This window comes from Delphinapterus leucas, chromosome 1 (assembly GCF_059928025.1).
Source record: "Delphinapterus leucas isolate spDelLeu-1000000601 "Yukka" chromosome 1, BTC_Dleu_Yukka2, whole genome shotgun sequence".
In the NCBI taxonomy this organism is placed as follows: Eukaryota; Metazoa; Chordata; class Mammalia; order Artiodactyla; family Monodontidae; genus Delphinapterus; species Delphinapterus leucas.
Genome location: NC_143129.1, coordinates 150,213,326 through 150,238,270, shown reverse-complemented (window position 1 = coordinate 150,238,270; position 24,945 = coordinate 150,213,326). Strand labels below are relative to the sequence as shown.

The window sequence follows — 24,945 nt, the reverse complement described above, 5'->3', positions numbered from 1 at the left end:
GTTGCCTATCTCCACTTTATTTGGTTGTTTTTCTTGGGTTTTACCTTGTTCCTTCATCTGGTACATAGCCCTCTGCCTTTTCATCTGTCCATCTTTCTGTGAATGTGGGTTTTGTTCCACAGGATGCAGGATTGTACTTCTTCCTGCTTCTGCTGTCTTCCCTCTGGTGGTGCAGCTATCTAGGCATAAATTTAACTAAGGAGATGAAAGATCTTTATGCTGGAAACTTTAAGACATTGATGAAAGTAATTGAAGAAGATACGAATAACTGGAAATATATCCCATGTTCATGGATTGGAAGAATTAATATTTTTAAAATGTCCATACTATACAAAGCCACCTATAGATTCAATGCAATCCCTATCAAAATTCCAATTTGTATTTTTTATAGGAATTTTTTAAATTCCTAAAATTTGTAGGAACCAAAAAAGCAATCTTGAGAAAGAAGAAAGCTGGAGGCATCACACTTCCTGATGTCAAAATCTACTACAGAGCTATAGTAATCAAAATAGTATGGTACTAGCATAAAATACTTCAATCTCCATAGTCACTATTAGTCACACATAGACCAATGGAACAGAATCAAGAGCTCAGAAATAAACCCATGCATATACAGTCAACTAATATTTGACAAGGGAGCCAGGAATACACAATGTAGAAAAGATAATCTAATCAATAAATGGTGTTGGTAAAACTGGATACTCATATGCACTTGTAAAAGAGTGAAATTGAACTCCTACCTTACATTACTCACAAAAATTAACTTGAAATGGATTAAGGACTTAAATGTAAGATCTGAAACTGTAAAAGTCCCAGAAGAAAACATAGGGGAAAATCTCTTTGACATTGGTCTTGGCAATGATCTTTTTGGCTATGACACCAAAAGCACAAGCAACAAAACAAAGATAAACAAATGAGACTGTGTCAAATTATAAAGTTTCTGCACAGCAAAAGTGCAGAAACAAAATGAAAGGACAACCTATGGAATGGGAGAAAATATTTGCAAACCATATATCTGATAAAGGGTTAATATTCAAAATATATAAGAAAGGACTCATATAACTTAATAACAAAAACAAACAACAACAAAAACGAAACAAACAAAGCAACAAGAAAAAGTGAGTTAAAATGGGCAGAGGACCTGAATAGCCATTTTTCCAAAAAGACACACATATGGCCAAAGTACAGGAAAAGTTGCTCAACATCACTTATTACCAGGGAAATGCAAATCAAAACCACAGTGAGGTATCACCTTACATTTGTTAGAATGGCTATTATCAAAAAGAGATTATAAGTGCTGGCAAGGATTTGTGTACTGTTGGTGGGAATGTAAACTGGTACAGTCACTCTGAAAAACAGTATAGAAGTTCCTCAAAAAATTAAAAGCAGAACTACCATATGGTCCAGCAATCCCACTTCTGGTTATATATCTAAAGGAAATGAAATCACTGTCTCAAAAATCTATCTGCATCCACATGTTCATTGTAGCATTATTTATAATAGCCAAGATGTGGAAATAATCTAAGTGTCCAAAATGCAATATACATATATTTCAGCCACAAAAGAGTGAAATCCTGCCATTTCTGACAACACAGATGAGGCTTCATGGCATTACACTCAGTGAAATAAGTCAGACAGAGAAAGACAAATACTGTAGGATTTCATATGTAGGATCTAAAACACCAAACTCATAGAAACAGGGAGTAGATTAGTGGTTGTTAGGGGCTAGAGGGTGGAGGATATAGGTGATGGTGGTCAAATGGCTCACACTTCCAGTTATAAGATGAATAAGTTCTGGAGATCTAATGTACAACATGGTGACTATAGTTAAAAATACCATACTGCACACTTGACAGTTGCTAGGAGAGTAGATCTTAAAAGTTCTTACCACACACGGGAAGATAAATTGGTGCAGCCACTATGGAGAACAGTATGGATGTTCCTTAAGAAACTAAAAATGGAACTACCACTTGATCCTGCAATCCTACTCCTGGGCATAAACCCAGAGAAATACATGGTCCGAAAGGATACGTGCATCCCAATGTTCATTATAGCACTGTTTACAATAGCCAAGACATGGAAGCAACCTAAATGTCCTTTGACAGAAGAATGGATAAAGAAGATGTGATACCTATATACAATGGAATATTACTCAGCCGTTAAAAATAATGAAATAATGCCATTTGCAGCAACATGGATAGACCAAGAGATTGTCATACTGAGTGAAGGAAGTCAGACAGAGAAAGAGAAATATTGTATGATATCGCTTACATGTGAAATCTAAAAACAATGATACAAATGAACTTATTTACAAAACAGAAACAGACTCATAGACTTAGAGAATGAACTTATGGCTACCCGGGGGAAGTGTGGGGAGGGGAGGGATAGTTAGGGAGTTTGGGATTGACAGGTACACACTGCTATATTTAAAATGGATAACCAGGGACTTCCGCAGTGGTCCAGTGGTTAAGAGTTCACCTTCCAATACAGGGGGTGTGGGTTCGATCCCTGGTCGGGGAACTAAGATCCCACGTGCCGCGCATGGTGTGGCCAAAAATTAAAAACATAAATAAATAAATTAAAATATAGTAAACAGCAGTAAAAATCTTTTTTTAAAAAATTAAAATGGATAACCAACAAGAACCTACTATAGAGCACAGGGAATTCTGCTCAATATTCTGTAACAACCAAAAAGAATTGGAAAAAGAATAGATACATGTATATGTAAAAATAAATAAATAAATACAATTTTTAAAAAGTTCTCGCCCCCCCCCCCATACAGGTTAGAAAAAGAGAGAGAGAATGAGAGAAAAGAGAGAAATAACAATTATCCTTGATATCAAAATATTTTGGTAATTTCTCCAAAACTTCTTTGAAAATGTAAAATAATAATAATAACTAAATAAAAATAATGGTTACTTCTTTGGGAAGGACTTTAAAATACAGTACTCCCATGGACACCTAATATAATGACTAATGACAGAAAATCAGTACTCCCCTTCTCTGCCATCCCCATGAAGGAAATGACAACTCAGATGTATAAATTACTAATTTCTTATTCTATCTCCTGGCTAGACTGGGGCGATTGTAATTGCACTGCTTCAGGCCAGGGTGTATCACACTTGCCTACATACATTTTAGCAGTGCAGAGACAGGCTAACACTGTTGTAGACCTTTAGCCTGCGGGTTTAGTGCTCTAGTCCCTGAACCAATGAGAACCAAAAGAACAAATGTCCTCCCAGCTAAGGCCAGATAAGCTTTCCTCTTTCTCTCAAACCCCATTAAAAAGGCCTAGTTTGATCAATAAAGCTGTTCTGGCCTCTAGTGTGTATAGCATTTTCATGCTAATATTAATAATATGCTAGGGGCTTTACTGCCATGATTACCTCACTTAATCTTCATTTCATTCCTGTGAAGTAGGTGTAACTACATCCATATTTAATGAAAAACTAAGCCACAAAGTAGTTAAATAATTTTCTTAAGAGCTTGGAGCCAAGAAGTGGGAGAATCAAGGTTGGAACCCAGGTCTACCTGGATCCATACTTTGACTACTGTTGAAAGTTGACTCCCAGGTAAGGCTGGCATCCTGCTCTGTATCTGTTAAGCCTAGTTCCTGTTCTCTGGCTGGAAGTGGGAATGTAAACTGATACAACCTTTCTGGAAAATGAGTTGGCAGTAAGACTTAATAATTCCTTAAACATATTAATGCTCTTTGGCCCAGCAATTATACTTTGAAAATAGCCAGATAAAAAACTTATGCAAAAGAAGTAAAAGCTTTTTTCACAAATAATTTTATGGGAGAGTCATTTATAAGAGAAAAACATCTGGAAATAACACAAATGCACAACAATAAGACGTGTATTTTTGTAAACCAGGTTACGTTTAAAAGATGGAAGAGAGTAGAGCTTTTAAGAATAAGTGTGCCTTTAAAATGCTCATGGATCTAGTAATTCCATCCCTAGTAATTTATCTTAAGACAATAAGCTAAAATGTAGACACAGCTATATACACAAAGGTTGATAAATTATTCATAAGATGGAAAAACTAAAATCAAGTTAAATATCCAACATCATTGGCATGGGAAAATATTTCTGTTGTAATATTAAGTGAAAAATCAGGATAAAATTTTATATTCTATATGATCTCAACTATGTAAAACAAAATTATACATGCGTAGAAAAAAAGGCAAAGAAGTAAATGTATTAAAATATTAAACAGCGATTGCCTCTGGGAGATAACTGATATTTCATCTTTTTAACTTATTTGTGTTTTTCAAAATTTGTACTATGGGCATGTGCAATTTTTTAATAGAGAAAGTTATTATAAAAAGATGGTAAATATGCAAACTACATAGCAACATGAAGATTGTTTATGAAATAATGTTAAGTGAAAAAAGATGTACATAAAAACTTACTGTGATTGCAATTATGTAAATATGTTTCTGCATATAGACAAGAACTGAAACGGAAAAATGTATAAATAGAATTAGGTTTTTTATTGTGCTAAGGCTGTGGGACTAGGAGTAATTTGTTTATCTCCTTTAAAGATCTCTTTAAAGTTGTTTTAATGAAGTGCATGCATTTTTTGAACCATCCTCTCTGTGTGTATTCACTGTGCTGCTAACTTTCTGGCCGTGAGGTCGGGAGTACCCTGGCTTGGCTTCACATCTGGTCCTGGCCCCTCTGGGCTGGCTCCATAGGCTTTGCTCGCTCTAAAAACGTCCATGAAGCAGGAATAATGGCTAGTTTGGCCTCTCTTGTTCCTTTAGTCTTCAGAGGGGCTACATGTACATCACGGGGGACTTTAACTGGAGACAAAGCCCAAAGTTGTCATGTAATGGTCAGCAGGTTCAGTCACCATTTAACCTAGGTATTGTTTTAACAAGGTAAAGAGGGGATAAATTTTTTTGTGTGGATATTTGCAATCAGGAACAAATCTGTGATTTTTTTCTGGAAGTTTCTGTGATGTTTTAAGGAAATCAATTGTCTCTTCAGAATGCAGCCTAGTTAGTGGAAAAGCCCCATGACTATGATGTCCCCAACATTTCATGCTTTCCTTATCACCAGCAAAGTAGGTCAGCTTTAATTCTGTCTGAGAAAGAAGATTCTGTGGGCCAATATCACACATGAAGTAATATTTATATGTAGCAGTAGAAAAGGTAAAGGATTTAGGATCAGACAGATCCTGACTCCATCACTCACTTATTAAATGTATTTATGTGGGCAATTCTAATGGAGCAGCACCTTCCTTTCTCATTTGCAAGTCAGGAAAGATGATGCCTGCCTTATGGGACAGTGGGGAGAATTATATGAAAAATACATGTAGAGCGCCTAACACAGTTCTGGCACTGAGTGCCAACATTTAGATACTTCCTAAATGCTGTCCTTTTAGTCTATACAATCAAAAAGTTAACGACCATTTGACAAGGGTGCCAAGATAAATCAACAGGGGAAAGAACGGTTTTTTTTTTCAACAAATGGTGCTAGCAAAACTGGACAATCACATGCAAAAGAGGCAAATTGGAGTCTTATATCATATAAAAATTAACTCATAGGAGTACATCTTCGTGACATTAGGCAATGTTTTCTTGGATATGATACCAAAAGTATAAGCAACAAAAGCAACAAAATAGATAAATTGAACTTTCATCAAAATAAAACAAATTTTTGGCTTTAAAGAACATCAAGCAAGTGAGAAGACAACCCACAGAACAGGAAAACGTATTTGCAAATCATGTATCTGTACTCAGAGTATACATTTAAAAACTCTTACAACTCAACAATAAAAAGACAAAATATAACCTAATTTAAATGAGTAAGGGAAAATAACTTGACTAAACATTTCTCCAAAGAAGATATACAAATGGCCAATAAGCACGTGAAAATATGTTCAACATCATAAGTCTTTAGGAAAATGCAAACCAAAACTACTGTGAGATACCACTTTACACCCACTAGGATGACTATAATCAAAAGATAGATAATAAGAGAGGAGGCAGAGAAATTAGAAACATCTTACATTGCTGATGAGAATGCAAAATGGCACAGCTACTTTAGAAAACAGTGGCAGTTTCTCAAAATGTTTACCTTAACATTTACCAAATGATCCAGCCATTCCATTCCTAGGTATATGTCCAAGAGAATGAAAAGCACAGTTTTTACTTGCTCACACATATCTATGGCAGCATTATTTACAGTAGCCAAAAATGTAAACAACTGAAATGTTCATCACTAGATGAATGGGTAAGCAAGTTGTGATATATCCATACAATGGAATATTATTTGGCAATAAAAAGGAATGAAGTACTGATACATGCTATAATATGGATGAACTTTGAAAACATTATGCTAAGTGAAAAAAATCTGGTCACAAAAGGCCACATACTGTACAATTCCATTTATATGAGATGTCTAGAATAGGCAAATCCATAGAGATAGAAAGTAAATTAGTGGTTGCCAGGGCCTAGGGGAAGGCAAAAATGGGGGGTGACTGCGAATGGGTACAGAGTTCCTTTTTGGAGTAATAATAATGTTCTGGAATTAGTGGTTATGATTGTACAGTTCTGTGAATGTACTGAAAACCACTAAATGGTGTCCTTTAAAGGATGAATTTTATTGCATATGAATTATATCTCAATAAAGGTGTTATTTTTTTTTAAAGCTATGACCAGCACTTTTAACTTGATGGTGGGAACATAAAATCTTTCTAGAAGTGTGAAAAGATATAATCATCATGGCCAAATATTCTAGCTCTTCTCAATGCAGTGCCCTTCCCTGTAGGAAGATTCTGCATCTCTACCTTGTTGAATTAGAAGTGGTCATGTGACTGCTTTGATATAGGAAATCTGGGCAAAAGTGACCCCTTCTAAAAATTTTTAAGAGAAGGTACATGGCTCACCATCTCTCCCTTTTCCCTCTGCCATGACTACCCATACGGCAGGCGCTGTCAGCACTTTTCTGCAACCTCACATATTCTCCTGGCACTTATTATTTCTGCACATATTGAATGCTTTCCAATTGCCGACATCTGCAAACCTCTCCTGAGGGCTTTCTTGGGTCACTGGAATCTGCTATGTCCATACATTGAGCAGATTGGAAGTGTCAGGGAATTAACACCCCCACCCTCACTCCCACTCCTTTGCCCCTAAGGGATAACTCTGAGGCTTATTTTCCACACTGACTTCCAGGGTTTCCCTGTAGGGTTAAATTCCACTTGCCGTCAGTGGTAGCTTGCTTGATAACGAACCTTTCTTAGCTTTCTTCATTTTCTTGTATCACTTCCCTACCTCCTGCCAAGGTCTCTGGGATCACCTCCCAAATAAACTACTTGCATTAAAATCTTTGTCTCAAGTTCTGCTTCTTAGGGAACCCAAACTAAAACATAGAGCAATGTTCCAAATAAAGGATGCTTGGTCAGCCTGGGTGCCAGAGTAAAGATGAAGTAGAGCAGAACCGACTCCAATCCATGAGAGACATGTACCAAAAGTAAAAAATAAACCTTTATTTTTTAAGTCTCTGTAATTTTGATGTCATTATTACTTTGGTGTAACTTAGTCTGTCATGATTAGTGAACTATGTATAACTTTTCTTAGTAATTCTCATTCTAGGAATTTTTCCTAAAGAAATAATTAAAGATGCACACAAAAATCTTTATACAAGAATGTTCACTGTGGTATTATTTATAATTAAATCATCAGGGACAATTTAATATACAATAGATAAATTTAATATAGAATGCTTTTCAGCTATATAAAAGTCGCTCTGAGAATATTTAACAATATTTAAAAAATGTTCACATTATATTCCTATATAGTTTATATAGGATCATTATAATTTTATTTTTTAAATTACATATATATTTGTATATACACGTGTAAAAAGTAACCGTCTCTCTTTTTAAAAAGTATTTATTTATTTATTATTTATTTTGGCTGCGCTGGGTCTTAGTCACAGCATGAGGGACCTTCATTGCGGTATGCGGGATCTTTAGTTGTGACATGCAGACTTCTTAGTTGTGGCATGCGGATTCTTGGCCACGGCATGCAGACTCTTAGTTGAGGGATGCATGCGGGATCTAGTTCCCCAACCAGGGACCAAACCTGGGCCCCCTGCATTGTGAGCGTGGAGTCTTACCCACTGGACCACCAGGGAAGTCCCAAAAAATAACAGTCTCTTTCATCAATCTGGTAATAAAAGTCTCACTTGGATAGGAGAAAAATATTTCCTCATACTGCCTCCCTTCTGCTGAAGAGGTTATAGGAGAATAAACTTTCCAAAAAGTAAGAAAAAAACTGTAGTTGGACTTCTGGGCCACATGACTAAATAAGTTCATGCTTCAATAAGCCCATTCATTCCCATCAAATAGTAATATTGAATAATATATGAAAAAAAGAAATGAAAATATATAGTTGGGCTCCATTGCAAGAGACATATCTCCATGAAGCTGAAAAGTACAGAAATGCAAAAGGATACATGCTCCTGAGGCTACTTGTTTGTTGAGATCTGGATATAGCAGCAGGCAGTAGCAGCTGAAAGTTGGACTCCTATGAGCCTCCTAAAATGCTCTATAGGAGATGAGGATCAGAGACAAGGTCTTCTGCTTAGAACAAGGATCTAGGGTGGGGCTCCCCTGTTATGAAAGAAGCCTAGGAAAAAAAAAGGCTGCTGCAGAAACTTTGCTTCTGTTTCCTTTGTCTATATTCCTTGCCTCTCTAGGTCTACAGCACACAGACAGCTGCTGTGTGCTGTAGGCCTAGAGAGGCAAGGAATATAGACAAAGGAAACAGAAGCAAAGTTATACTATCCTGCTGACTTTTTGTCACTGGTTCTCCATATCCCCAATATTTATCAGGTCCTATACTGAAAATATGGGTAGAGTCAACTGCAAAATCCACCATATAGGGATATGTGAGCATAGTGGGAGTTTGCAGGGGTGGGGGGGAGGGGTGGTGGTGGTGGTCAGGGCTGGGGAGAAAGAGTAACAGAAAACTTCCTTCTCAAAGTGATATTACAAAGTAAAATTTCAAAACACATGAAGAAATTAAATGCTAAAAATGATACTAAATAAAATCAACAGTTATAACTTGAATTCACTCCAGATGAAACTTATTTTATAGAACAAAGATTTTAAAATAAGCATATTGAAGATGTTTGAAGAAACAAATGAAAATGTTAAAACAGAATAAGAAATTATGAAACAGAACAGGCAGAAATAAAACAAGAGCAGGTGGATATGAACAAAATTAGAAATCTTGGAAATTAAAAATAATCACTGAAATATTGAAAAAGACAGGAAAATAATCCAGACTAGATATGGCCAAAAAGTGAATTTATGAATTCAAGTTACTTGTGGGGAACTCAGAATCAGTGCAGTAAAATAAAATGCTAAAAATTATGAAAAATTAGTAAAAAATCATGGAGGGCCACTTGAGAGACTCCAACATTCATCTAATAGAAATTATTGAAGAAGAGAATCAAAGGAATGAAGAAAAGGCAATCTTTGAAGGGATAATTTGCCAATAATTTCTCAGAATTAAAGAAAGACATAGGGGCTTCCCTGGTGGCGCAGTGGTTGAGAGTCCGCCTGCTGATACAGGGGACACGGGTTCGTGCCCCGGTCCGGGAAGATCCCACATGCCGTGGAGCGGCTGGGCCCGTGAGCCATGGCCGCTGAGCCTGTGCGTCTGGAGCCTGTGTTCCGCAACGGGAGAGGCCACAACAGTGAGAGGCCCGTGTACCACACACACACAAAAAAACAAAAAAACAAAAAAAAAGATAAAGAAAGACATAGACTCTCAGGTAGAAAGACTACTCAGAGTACCAAGCAGGGTAAACAGAAATAAATTCACATCCAGACACATTAAAGTGAAAAAGCAGAGCATGAAGATCAAAAGGAAAGTCTTTAAACCTACCCAAGAAAAGATAAGTTACCATAAACAAATAATGGCAGACTTCTTATTAGCAACTGTGGATGTCAGAAAAAAATGAAAAAAAAAAGTTCAAAGAACGAAGGGAAGTCCTCCTCAAGCTAGAATTTATACCTTGCCAAACTATCATCCCAAAGATAAGTCAAAATAAGAACATATATAGATTAAGATCGTTTCTCATGGACTCTCACTAAAACAGTTATTAAGGGGTCTACTTTAATGAGGTAACAGGAAAATCTTGAGATGCAATAAACAGGAGAACACAAAAATTTATAAGCTGTGTAGGAAAAGTCAATTGGCTCTTCATCATCGTCATCGTCATGTGTAGTTGCTAATAAGTGGAAGAAAGAATGAACTAGTTGTTGAATGACACTGAGATAATGGGTTATCCATATGTAAACAACAAATTAAATCCCCAGCTCATATCATACACAATGATCCGTCCTAAATGAGATAAATACCCAAGTGTGATGTAAAACTTGACAATTTTTAGAATACAGGAGAATATGATATTCAGGTAGGGAAGGATTTCTTAAATAAGTCATAAAAGCAAAGTTCATAAAGCAATATTCATACATTCAACTACACTAAAATAAAAAAAAAACCCTTCCATAAATCAAAATACATCATAAATCAAAAAACACAAGCCACCATCTGGGGTAAGATATTTGCAATGCATGTTAAGTGACAAAGTATCAACATGCAGAATAACAAAGAATTAAAAGTCAATAAAAAGAAACAACCCAAGAGAAAATTGAAGAATGATATGAAAAGTCAGTTCACAGAAGAAAGCAAAGTGGCCAATAAACATACGAAAAGATATTAAACCCCACCAGTAATCAGGGAAACACATATTATAAAAACAATGGGATAACATTTTACATTTATCATGATGACTGGTAAAAATTTATGTCTGATGATTCCAAGTGTGGAGGATTCAGAGAAATGGAAACTATTATACTTTGCTGTTCTTATACTTTGAAGTATAAGTTTGTTCAACTACTTTAGAAAACAACTGGCCATTATACAGTAAATTTGAAGATGCATGTAATCAGTAATTCCTCTCCTAGTTATATGCTCTAGATAAATTCTCATACTTATGCACAAAATAATCCAAGTAGTATTATTTAAAATTGCAAAAAAAACTGGAAATAACCTAAATTATGATCAATAAGATGGAAAAAGAAATTGTGATGTAATCATAATTGCTATGTAATCATAGCAGTTAAAATGATTGAACCAGAGCTACATGTATTCACATGAATGAATCTCTACAGTATAATAAGGGAAAAGTTCAGTATGACATTTATAGTGTGACATCACTTATAGGAATTTGTAAAACAATACCAGTTATACCAGTCACATTTTTGGATATATAGATATAGAAAATCATTGAATTTATTACAGTGATTACCTATAGAGTGAAGGGAGAGAGATGCAATCAGCTAGGAGTACAGAAAAGTCTCAACTAGATCTATAATTTTTTTAATAGGGGCCTCTGTAGCATATATGGCACTATGTTGATATGATAAAGCCAAGCTGTTTGGTGGTGAGGGGGGCAATAAATGATTCTTCATTTTATCTCTACTCTTTTCTGTGAATTCAAAATTATTCACGATGAACAAAAAAAGAGTTTAAAGAAGATAACACAGGTTTTTAAGGCTTTCAAATTCCCAGCCAGCATTTCTGAAGGCTCCTAGCTCATGAGGAGTGGCAGAATCAGACTGCAGTTCTGTATTGAGGATGGTCTGGTGACGAGTGCAAACAAGCTGGTACCTCCCACTGGCATCCCCAGAGAGGTAGCATGCCCCTTGCTAGCTGTAGCAGCTTCTGGTGAGGTGGGGAATGGAGATGACTTTGAAAGTGAGAGACAGTTAGTAACAGTAGAGGGAAGTGATTCTGACATGGACTAGAGTTGTTCAGGTAATATATAGCCTAATGGTCTTTCCTAACCTTTCCAAGTCATGACACACATGGATAATACTTGGTACACTGGAGTAGAGGCTACCACCTTGGCAGCTCAGTTATCCTGGGACCTACCTGTGCCCCTGAGAGATGAGTGGATCAATATATCACAAGTGTTTATCTTACAATATCACACAAATGTAGCCTACTTGCAGTACTGTATACTCGTGTGACGCAACATGACTTTTGAGAAGCTTTGACCCAGAAAATAGTCTTTTCTCATCTAAGAGTAGGGAAAATTATAAACCATTCCAAACTCTGGCAGTGCTTAACAGTTTGCCCAAAAAGAGTGCACTGAGAGTCACAACTATTCTGCTTGAATTTGTGCAGTAGCAATTAGGAACGGAAAGAACTGGTGTAAAAGAAATGCAGTTAACAGAGTCTAAAAGTCTCCTTCTAAAGCAACTGAAGACAGATCAAGAAACCTCTCCAATTCACATGTCGGCATCATATCAGGGTGTGACCAGATGAGACTGGGATGTGAAAGCAGGCAATCTGGGTCAGCATTTGTGGAGCAGAACAGAAAACAATCATGAAGGAAAGCAACTAACCGGACGGGACAAAGATAATCACTTAACCAACACCTTAGCGGGAAGGGATTGGTAGGTCACACAACTGAGCCATTCTAATTATATTAGCCCATGATTTGGAATTTCTATATATGTTAATTATATACTTGTTAAACACAATTCATTCTATGGGTTAGATTGAACATTTTCAAACCAGTTCATCTTTGTTCTTCTGAAGTCCCAAGTTCAAAGAGATCTATCAGGTGGAAATGTAGTAAGGCCACCTGAACTGGGTGGATCCAAATTCCATTTGCAGTCATTGTCTTATATCTCAGTTACATAGACAGATAACCAGCCTTTGGGCTAAGATAGTTCCTGCAGAGGACAATTTCTCAATCTCCTTGTGAGCCAATTGGCCCTGGACACAGCAACAGGCTGGGTGCTAGGCAGGATGACATGGCACAGCTATATTGGTTACTAAAATACTGAAATACCTCCATATTTATTGGTAATTAGCCACTCCTAGAGCTCCCCAACCCTGCCATGTGACCACCTCCCCACACCAGTCCCTTTCTCAGGATGCCATCTCCCCACAGTCCGGTAAACAAAGTGTTAATGCCCAGCACAGTAGAGGGCCACCGGGGCCATTAAATATTTAGAACATCACCAATGAATGAAGATGGACCACCACACCCACTCTTGAATGCTCACTGCTGGCACCATCATCTCCTTGGATTCCAAGAGAGAACAGCATCTCTTGTTGGCCAGTTTTGCCTCAAGTTCCCAAACTGAAATAAAATACCTTCTGGTAAAACTAAACTGCTCAACTTTTCTCTGGGCTATATGCCAGACCAAGGGGAAGGAAAGGAGCTTTAAATCCCAGGGTCATAGCTTTGTTGTGGGACTTGTCCTTCCTAAAGGGGAGTGACAAGAGTTACAGGAGACCAAACCTGGTCACTTCCCCAGACTGGCCTTTCCTCATTAACTGTCCTCCCTTCATTCCATGCCATCTACCAGGCAGTTTCCCCATTCCCCATGATTTTAAAGCTTATTTCTCAGGAGACCAGGGCACTTCCTTGACACTTGGATCCACTGAGTGATCTGGGGAGAACCTGGCCCTGGAATATGCAGCAACATCATAGTACCAACCCTGCCATCTGCAGAGTCAAGACAAGGCAGCACAGAGCTGGGGAAGAGAAAAGAAACTGCCTGTGGGGTAGAGGATGGGGGAGAAGGATCATTCATGACACAAGAACTCTGCTGTTCATTCAGGAAGCCAAAGGAGGAGGGCAGGAATTGCATTTGGATAGACAACCAGGCATCACTCTGGGAAATAAGGGAAAAGCCCAAGCAGAATGGCCACACCTACTCACCAGGGCTGGTTATCGTCAGGAGGTCTAGGTGCCGCTGTTGCTGCAAAAGAAAACACATTGTGAGGGCACTGATTCAAGCCAGAGCCAAACTTGTTGCTTAGCAGGTCAGGGTGAACGTGCAAAGGGGATGTTCAGACACGCAGAGCAGGCTGTATTGCGGAGGACGTGGTCTCACAGTTCTGCAGGGAGGCCTTGCACCCTAGAGACAAGGGGGAATGGATAGCCTTTCTGGTCAGAGCCGAAAGGGCCTTAGAGACCTTCCAGTCAGACCTATCTTATACTTCGGGAAAATGAAGTCCTGAGAGGAATGTGGCTTACCTACAGCCACAAAGAAAGTCCCTTTCCAGACTCCCAGCCATGGCTCACTCCTCTGTACCAGGCAGCCTCAGATTTCTCTTTGGTCACACTGGCTGTACTGGTTAAGTGTCTGATATCCTGGCAACCCTCTTTGCCTTGGGTCCTTAAGTCACTGTCACCCTCCTGATACTCCTTTCTAACCAAGATGCTCCTGGGGGCTGGTTTATTTATTAAATCTGCTCAACAATGCTATGACAATTTCAATTGCTGACGAACAAACCATTACTTTTCTAACTGAATCCTCATCTCTCTGTACCATACAACATTCAAAGAAAATAATATTTGTCAGGTACACTAGCCCATATAGATGAAGTTGCTCTTGTTTGGAGGCAACTAGCCTTGGCCCCAAGGGCTGAGGTGGTCAATATCTCAGTTGGCTCGCCCCCTATCACACCATACTTACGGAGAAGCCTAGTCCTGAAATGGATGTCATGGGAACCTGAGGGTGGAGAAGAGGGTATTGTAGGCTGAGGATGGGGCAGTGGGAAGCAACTCTCTTAAAGACAAGTCAGGATTCCTTAAGCCTCAGTCAACCTGTCTCTTTCCTACACTTGATTTTCTATTAGTAGCAATTTCCATTAATATGTAGTTTTTTTTTCTTAAAAAGGGGTCCTAACAAACTTCACTTTGAGAACCACTGCTTCAAGGATACACATCGCAGGAGCTTCTGATTATCTGGTACTTCATCCAGCGGGTCCTTTGCCATATTTCACCTCACCTACATTTCCCTCTTTATCTTGCCTCTCCCCTAGAATGGCTTCCTGAAATTCTGCTTAAGCAGAAAGGAGAAGGCAGCAACATTTTTTGAGTACGGAATATAGGCCAGGCACAGTACCAGGCACTTCGATGTGTCATTTCTTCTTACACTCTTGGCAATCCTACAGGGCTGGTAATATACAACAGAGGGACATGGGGTTCAGACAGGAGAAATTATCTGCCTAAGACCACATCTTCATTGAATGAGAGAGCCAGGATTAGAATTCAGTCAGTTCTAATCTTGGCTTGAAAGTCCAATATATGATCATGCACAATAAATCACTTAGCATGATGCCTGGTACTTAATAGGTACTTAATAAAAAGAGCTATTTTTGTATTGATGTTTTGTTATTATTATAGACCATGTGACCCTTGCTTTATAAAACCTGCCTTGCCCCTTTTCATAGAATTATTGGTACCGGAGCTCAAAGGTCATTGAGTCTGACCTGCCACCAGTATAGGAATCCCCTCAGCAATGTCCCCACCAGTTGTATGAACTGATTCTGTTTTATCCTTTTGCCTGACAGGGAACTCACTTTTTGTCAGTTAAAATTTTTTTTTCTGTTTTTTTTGGCCATGCCACACGGCATGTGGGATTTTAGTTCCCCAACAAGCAATCGAACCCGTGTCCCTAAATAGCTCTACTTTGAGCAGGGTTAAAAGCTGCTTCCTTATGAAATCATCCCTGTTTCTAGCTGCTTCATTCCATGACAAGCTTGGAGGTCTGAAGGAGATCTGTGTCATCTTCCCTCCTGGTTAAATATTTCCAGTTCCTTCACCTTTTCCTTATAAGACCTGGTCTCAAATCTCCTGGCCCTTGTGGTCCCCTCCTCTTCCATTTAAATTTGATCTGTCCCAGTCAAAACCTCTTTAAGATCTCTCTATCTCTACCTATCTCTATCTCTCTATCTCTCTATCCCTCTCTCTAATGATTTTTCAGGGCCCTAAAAGCAGGTCTGCAGCCTTTCATAGCCTTCTTAATCACGCATCCCTGTTTTACTGCCAGCTCATAATTCATTCCAGTTGACATTTTCAAGCAACAGTGCAACTCCAAGATGTCACTGACCTCCACTGTGAGCACACATCCTCGTGCTGAAATGAAACACACACCCACATATGCAAGCTAGAAGGACTGCTGGAGCCAGACTGCCTGCTTTCCCAATCACAGAACCAGGCTAGTGGGACAACTGGCTCACGCTGCCTTTGCCAAGGCCAGCCTGTGAGGCTAGGCCCTTCCCTCATACATGAGGAAGGAGGACAATCTGTCCTTCTATTTTTCCATAAGCTTGGTTTTGTGGCAATTGCCGTTGGTGAAGGAGGTCCATTTATCTGAAAAGTGTCTATTTCCTCATTAAGATCTATCTCTAAATGGTGATTCTGTGTCCAGGGTCCAGTAGAGAAAAAATGGAAGAAAATCTGACAGGAACACGGACAGACCTGGCCTTGTGTCCTAGCTCCTCTCTGTAGTTTTGGATAATTTACTGTTATGTCTCCGGCCGTGAACTTCATACCTCTAAAATGAGTGAGTGAGACTGAAATACTGTCAGTGACTCTGAGTCAAATACAGCCAGACACTGCTTGTGGGCTCCCCTTCCGGTGTAGAGTTCTCTGAGCACGCCTGTAGCCAGGACCCTGGGGGCTAAATGACAGAGCTGAGAATTTAAAAGAGAACAAATTTTAAGCTCACCTCTCACACAGCAATTTTCAGTGCTTGTGTGTCTTCCTCACTAGCTGAGGGGCATCCTAAGGGCCTGGAACATCTATTATTCAGTCCATGGCACACAATAGCCCTCAGTAAACATCGCTAAACTCAGCTGAACCATTCCTGGAATGCACATTATCCTTTCAAATCCCCATGCCTTTGCTCACGCTGTTCTAACTAATCTCCTGAGATCTTCATGGAGCTCCCTCCTCACAACTCAAGATGTCCATGAGGTCTGCTCTGCACCTCAGCTCCCAGACCTAACCCCCTTCTCTCCTTTCCTCAGAACAGAATATTTCACACTTTGTTCTTCCAATGCATCTTGTAAAACCTAACTTTTGTATCATGCTCTGTCTTAATTATCTGTTTCCTTCTCTGTTTCTCTCATGTGGTCTTTACCTGAGGATAAGACTATGCCATTTCCTCCCTATATTTCCATTGCCCAGCACAAAGGCTGAAAGGAATGCTTGATGCCATCTAGTTCAAATGATTCAACTATTCCATTATTCCCTCTGCAACAACCCTGTTAGGTAGGAATTCATCAGCATGGAAAGTAAGCATGCCCCTTCCTCTACAGGACTTCCCCCCTGTCACGGCTTTGGGGATTCCTGCCTTTATGATTTTGCTCCTGCCATCTCAGCAGCAATATTATCTATCCACCTCCTCTGGAGACCTTCCTTCCTTTACTCCCACCCATAGGATCACCAGGCACTTTGTATTGATGTTTTGTTATTATTATAGACCATGTGACCCTTGGTTTATAAAACCTGCCTTGCCCCTTTTCATAGAATTATTGGTACCAGAGCTCAAAGGTCATTGAGTCTGACCTGCCACCAGTATAGGAATCCCCTCAGCAATGTCCCCACCAGTTGTATGAACTGATTCTGTTTTATAAAACCTGCCTTGCCCCTTTTCATAGAATTATTGGTACCAGAGCTCTCTCCTGGACTCCTATAGCTCCTACTGTCTGTACCACTCCTGTAGGGATGAATTAAATCTAACTTGGTGACAACTCCCTCTAACCTACGGTTCACAGACATATGTGTGCACCACCTAGCGGCCCAAGCAGGTAAGTGTAGACTAGTGTTTTAACCGGTAGCTCTTAAGACAGGATTACAAAGTCTGCATGTTCTATATGCAAATAAAAACAAAAGTGTACATTCAAGAATCACTGTGCAGTAGTGAGGGTGGGAGGGAGACACGAGAGGGAGGGGATATGGGGGTATATGTATACGTATAGCTGCTGCACTTTGTTATACAGCAGAAACTAACACACCATTGTAAAGCAATTATACTCCAGTAAAGATGTTTAAAAAAAAAAAAAAGCATCACAACAGTTTGAACCTAAGATACTAAAGTATCCAAATAATTCACTCAAAGTCCTTAAGAAATAAAAGGAATAAACGAAAGAGAAAATTTTCATTACTAAACAGTGTGCCTAGTATAATCATTTAGGATCACCAGCGGAAACTGCTTGGCATTTATTACAATAGGGCACGTGATTTGTGGAATTTGACCAATAATAGAAAACTAGTTATATAAGAAGGGAGCATGGTGGACATAAAGAATTACCAGATTATTTAAATTAGTTACCAACTGAGAGACATAAGGGCCTTTTACATGGACATGATATATTACCTAACTGCCTGGATGGCAGAATATGCAATGTTAGTTGGAGGAAATGAAGGTAGCTAGCTAGGCAGCAGGTTTGGTAGGCTGACAGGGCCTGCTGACTGAGGGCTGAGCAGCTGAACCATTAGCTAACCATAAGCTACAGTCTCAGGAAGGCAGGCCCTTCACACGTGTGGTAGTGGTACCGTGTGTGTGTGTATGTGTGTGTGTGTGTGTGTGTGTGTGTGTTGAGGAGTGGGGGGAACATTTCTCCTCAGATAAAGGAATTCTAAACCAACACAGAGGGCAATGTGTCCAAGTGTGCCTGTATGGCATTCCATGGATTCCTGGCAGAGTGTGGGTATGCCAGGGTTGAGTCAGTTAGGAGGGAATGTGTGGACTCCTGGCTGTGTATGACTCTGCATCCAGCTTTCCCTGGTAAGAGTGGTGCCTCATAAACATTCAGAGGAAACCCATTTCTGTGTTTAACCAATGTGTGGTTGATGCAGAGTCATGACTCCATAAAGATCATGGGGGCTGGAGGTTCCAAGGTCAATAGGAGTAATCTCTGAATTTGATGCCAACCAAGGATGGCAGAAGCATCTGTAGTGGATGCTTAAGGAACTGTGTATCAGCATCCTTGTTCCAAGAGTCATCCATATTCCTCTGTTCATCCAGTGGAAGCTATTTTGTTAATACAACGCTACTTCACCTCTGGTCACAGTTGACAGCCCCAAGGGTAAAAGTACTGAAAGGTGGGTCAGTTAGAAACCTCATCTAGGAATTTTGGATCTTTTGTGATTTCAATTATTCTCAGTGAAAACTATTGTTGTCCAACATTAAAGAATCTATCTTTAAAATTTTTGTAATGAAAGTAACACATGCTTATTTTTGTCATTTTCCAAATTTCCAGAAAATACAGAAAGTAAAAATGAATGAAATCCCACCACTGAAAGAGAAGCACAGTTAGCATTGTTTTGGTGTTTTTTTTTTTTTTTTTGTCATCTTTCTTGCTTGTGTTTATTTAACAAGGTCATATTTATATATAACAAATGAAGCATGCTTTAATCTTGTACAGCATTATGTTATTATTATTATTTTTTTGGTCTCAGGCTGAGTCTTTAAAGTATAAGAATGTAAGTCACATACATTTATCGTTATGTGACAACTCTTGTTGCTGTGATTTTGTTTCTAGTCCTTTTTCAGGGAAGGTGGTGTTAGTAAGACATCAAGAGAGAACTACTTGGTTATTTTGTCACAGGAGGCAGTTTGAAAAGCCCCGCTACTGCAGCCTAGAGATGTAAACAAAGTCCTCTGAATCTGGGGAGACTCTTCCAGGCAATATCCAACCTGCAAGATACTCTTTTCTTCATGTCTGAAGTCCTTCTCCCTGCAGTTACACGAAGTATTTTGTGGAAAGAGCTCCAAAATCAAAATCAGACAGACAAACATATGAGTCCTGACTCTACCATCTTTGAGCTGTTGTTATCCTAGGCATGTTACTTAAGCTAGTTGGCAATTAGGTATCCCATTCATAAAAAGAGTGTAGACCAACCTCCAGGAGCCTAACAGGAAAGAGAAGCTGAGAGAAAGAAGAAGAATCATTCACAGGTGAGGGGGTTGTGGTGGGGGGTGGGAGGTGTCAATAGGTAGAATGGGAAGCACACTGGTCGGAGGCTAGGATTTCTGAGTGCCTCTCCAGCTGTGCCCCACCTCAGGCTGAGACTTTGGGCTTCTCACCATCTGGTGCCTAGCCTTTTACAACAGCACCTTAACTGGTCTCCCTGCTTCGTGTCTTGCAAATTGCTGCTGCAGCTGGAGTGAACTTTCTAGAATGACATCTTAAAACTCACCAGGGCTCCTACAGAATAAAGTTTAACCATTTAGCTGCTGTTGGAGGACTTCTGTGACCCAGCTCCTGCCTCTTTTCTCCTGTTCCTTCAGACTCTGAGCTCCAACCACGATGAGCCACTTCCAGTTCCCCAAATTTTGCTGTGCTCTCACCTCAAGGTCTTTGCACGTGTTGTTCCCTCTTAGAACTACAACCCAAGCAGATTTACCTGGCTAATTCCTACTTGTTATTCAGCTCTCCACTCTCATGCCACCTCTTCTGTAAAGGCTTTCTTGACTTGCCAAGGCTGGACTGGATCTTGCCCTTATCCCTCTGACCTTCCCTATCAGAGCAGCATCACACTGCATCTCCCTGGCCTATTTACTCCTCCATCCTCTCCACTGGCTGCGTGATCTCCCTGAGGGCAAGGGCTGTGCCATTATTACTTCAATCCTCTCAGGGACTAGCCCAGTGCCTGACCAACAGATGATAACAAAGATTTGCCGATCACTGGTTACCAAGATGATAACTAGAGAAGTTCCTGCTGAATCGATCATCAGAAAAGGTCTTTAGTTTCATCCCCTTCTCTCTCAAAAGACACACACCATAATTTTTCTCAAAACCCTCTCTGATTCTGTCTTGGTGACCTAGGTAGACCACTGAGAATTTGGCCATCTTCATCTGGATGAGTAATTATGAAGCTACAGTTAAAAACGGACTTTTCATTTTCATCACGAACTGCATTGCAATTGCTTCTCGGAATGAGAAAGGGACGTGGTGTTCCAGGAGCTCAGGGACTGGTTTGATGTGTGAGGTTCTATGTGGTAGAAAAGAACAGTCACTGATTACGCGTTCTGTTTTGCTTTTTTCTGTTTAGTGCAGGATAGCTATTAGGGGAAAAATCAGTCTTTCATGTCGTAGACTGGAGATAATTTAAATAAGAGGAGCAGTAATCCCTGTGCATTTTCCTGTCACTCCGGAAGTCAGCCATAATGGGGAGGACCTGGGGATCCACACCCTCTAGAAAGGGAGGTCACAGGGGCATAGGCACACATTTGGCTTCATGGCTCAGACCCTCTTTTCCCTGCAACCCCCTTCCTGTTCAGTTCCCACCCCCCACCCCTCACCCAGCCATAGTCATTTTCTAGGCATCTAGGGATCTCAGGCTCCCTCCCTGCCCTACCCCAAGCAGAGCCTGCTCCCTAGAAAACATCTTATGTGGTGCTGACCTCTCCCTAAACTCACTACTTCTGATCGTTCTTACTCCAGTCTAGCCTGCTTACTGGCTGCAGGACTGATCACTCTGAAATTAAATTTGATCCTTTCTTAGAATAATTTAATGATCCCCATTGTCAACAAGGGATGAGAAATATCCACAAATTCTGTGTTATTTGAAAAAGCAGTTTTTATATTTTAACATGACCTCATGTTTGGAGAACAAACAAAAAGTTACCTATTATTTTCGGAACCAAACTTCAGATAATAAAGGTGGGTCTAATCACCTTGGTCAGTGTCACATGTAGAAGATGTGGCAGGAGGAAGGTGTGGGGAAAGCCAGTCGCCTCTGTGAGGAAAGGAAGCAGGGATTATGAAAGTGTGAAAAACGCTGTCTCAAGCACTGAGCTCATGCCCACACCCCACTGAAGTGGGACGCCGGTCTTCTGTTTACCTGACCATTCTGTATGCCATCACCTTACCTGTCCCTGACCCTGCCTTCTGCCTTTGACATGGCCCTCTTTCTACTTCTCCTCATATGCTGAACAAGTGATGTGCAGCACGGCTTCTGCAGATAGCCCTGGAACTTCACTTTCTGCCTCTTCACTTGTTCACTCATTAATCCAACAAATAACCATGAAGCACCTACTCTGTTCCAGGCATATTGCTGAGGAGAACGAGAAAGACACAGCCCCTGTTTTCAAAGAGATAGCTAATAGTGGAGTGGAGAAGACATATTAAGCAAATAATCACACAGTATGAATTAATTTCAGTTACGGTAAGTGCTCCAAAGAAAAACATGGGGAAAGGTACATGACCAGGGTTCAACGTATTCCTCAAGCCCCGCCCGGGTCAATGGCTGATGCCTGGATGCCTCCCCTAAGCATCCACCAACTCCACCACCTTCCAGGGGAACCTGACCAATGGCTGAGGCTTAGCTGCCCTTTTGGGCGCCTACTCCCATCAGGATAATAAAAAAAATGCATTAGCCTTTTACTGAGGGAGAGAGTGAACATCACTCAAGGCTGAACTAGAATCTCATGACTAGGGGTTAAATTCAGTGGGAAGCAGAGTGGGGCAGCAGACGAAAGCTAGGGCTGCACAAGCGAGATTGCATCAATGTACTTCACCGAGTAGTTTCTGCTCCTGTAGCTTCCTGTTATTGGAAAAGCCAGGCACCCAGTGGCTTTCATCCCCAGGGCAGCTTAACGGAGCATTTGGGTTCACCTCTGGCAGTCTGCACAAAAGCAGGGCCAGTGGCAATGGAGAGGAGCATATGAAACTGCAGAGACATTTTGGAAGCAGGATGAATGGCAGCAGAGGCTGTAGCAGCTGCATTTGCTGAGCACTTACTCTGTGCCAATCCTCACAACCTTCTGAGGCCAGCATTGTTACCTGTTTTAACAAATGGAGAAGCTGAAGTTCAAGAGGTTAGGTTACGTGCTCAAGGTCACAGCTGCTAATGGAAGAACCTAGATTCAAACCCATACTGTTGGCCTCTGATGCCCGTGCCCAGGTAGCTGTGAGAGTATTGAGTTATGAGAAATGTTCTTGGCGATCCCCAGGTTTCACAGGGGAGTGGGAGGGGCTATGACTTAAGCGTGATGTTTTGTATTTTTCCTTCATAGCGTTCACAATTTGAAATTCTATATTTATCTGTATTTATATTTGATTAATGTCATTCTCATTATATGCTAAGCTCCATGGCAGAAAGGACAGTTTAGTTTTCCTGGCAGAGTGGACTCTATCTAAATATGTATTAAAAAATTAAATGTGGAAGGCTAGATCAGGTTTTTGAAGAGGGCTGGATAAACAGCTGAAACCCTTACTCCTGCTGGAAAGAAATGACACACGTCCCATCCTAAAACCCCAGAGACTCAGACGGGGGCTTGTGCTGGAAGACTTCACCCTGCCCAGCTCTGGAGGAAACAGTGAGAGGAAGGTTGTTCCAGTCATGAGTCAGAAGATTCCATGCCAGGACAGATTGCTTCTTCCCCACCCTCTGCTCCAGCAATATAAGGCCATGTGGGAACCTGCAAGAACAGACGTGGCATCTAAAGTGACAGTGAAGCTCAACGCTGGAGAGGATGCATGCATGGCTGACAGATGCCTACCCAGTACACCCATGGGCCCCAAAGCCTCTGAGCATTGATTTAATCATGTCTCACATTACAGTTAGGTATTTATATATTAATCTCTTTTTTTCTTCCCACCTGTACCTCCCCTCTCTCCATCTCCTCCCCCCCCCCACCTTCTCCTCCAAGGTGACAGATGAATATTTTCTATATTGGGTATTCTTCTGTACCTGATCCCAGATAGGACCACAGGAAGTTTGTTACAGATGTGATATTTTGGCTTACTATCAGACAAAGTTATATGGTTATAAATTCTCTTTTTTTATATGTTTTAAGTCACAACTTTTCTTTTGTGAAATCAAATTTTAGAGTTTAAAAGATGCCTTTTAGGGCTTCCCTGGTGGCGCAGTGGTTGAGAGTCCGCCCGCCGATGCAGGGGACACGGGTTCATGCCCTGGTCCGGGAGGATCCCACATGCCGCGGAGCGGCTGGGCCCGTGAGCCATGGCCGCTGAGCCTGCGTGTCCGGAGCCTGTGCTCCGCAACGGGAGAGGCCACAACAGTGAGAGGCCCGCGTACCGCAAAAAAAAAAAAAAAAAAAAAAAAAAAGATATGCCTTTTAGGTCTTCAGTTTATACTTTAAAGCTGCGATTACCCCTCATCCTCAAGATCACCACGACCCAGCATGAGTGAGGCTATCCCATGACATAGCCTCCTGGAATGTCAGAGCAAGGGGTTTGCAGGTCATTTGGTCCAACTGCTTTATTTCAACGAAAAGCAAACCAAGCCCACAGAGGGGAAGGGAGCTGCTCAGTCACCTGCCACAGTGTTCTGCACTATTTGCTTATGTGCCTCCTTCAACAGAGTGGAAAAAAAGGGATGTCTGTATCCCATCCATGCCTAAAAGAGCACAGATGCTCAGAGAACAAAAAACTGTTGAGGAAAGCAAGACAGTGGGATAAGGTTATGGAGGCAGGGGAGGAACTTAGTTAAGAATTTGTTTTGAGTTTTAATACCATTATTTCTATTTGATTCAACTGGTTTTAACTGAGGAGTTATCAAGAGGACTTCCTTCAAGAGGTGGTAATTGAAATGGCCCCTAAAGGACAGGAACCAATTTACTTCTCACTGAGAAAGTGAAGCCAACTTTAAAAAGAATAGCACAGGAATCTGGGTTGGCCATAGGCCCTGCTGTCCTCTGTCTCTAGGAGCTAATGAGTCTGTTCATGTTTGATGTCTGGTTCTTAAGACTATCAGGTTATCTCCTTGAAACACTATTTTCTGGTTGTTTCTTTACATATTTGGTTATTCAACATATAACACTAATTCCAAAAAAATTTGAAGATGCTTAAAAGAATGCAATAAAATTAAGGCACATGTAATTAAAGACATGGAGAAAAAGAAAAATAAGGAGAAATCAGATGCTAGGTACAAGGTCATAACTCAGAATTCATATCCTGAGATACTCTTCTCACTTGCTAGAGGTAGGGTACAAATTTGGCTCTCGGCTTTTCAACAACCTAGGCACAGTGGAAAACTAGGTTACAATATACCCAGTGTCCTAAGGAAAAAACAAAAACCCCAAATAAAACAGTTGAATTACAGAATCTCCACTGTTCCTAACTTG

The 24,945-nt window shown here is 40.4% G+C and overlaps 1 protein-coding gene across 1 annotated transcript in view; it reads right to left on the bottom strand.

The window, feature by feature from the left end:
• Nucleotides 1-24,945, bottom strand: part of AGBL4 (AGBL carboxypeptidase 4) — a 590,265-nt gene that overhangs the window by 331,654 nt on the left and 233,666 nt on the right. The window contains exon 4 of the mRNA XM_089912066.1: nt 13,773-13,812. Coding sequence (XP_089768192.1) covers nt 13,773-13,812 — 40 coding nt within the window. The remainder of the gene's footprint in view (nt 1-13,772; nt 13,813-24,945) is intronic.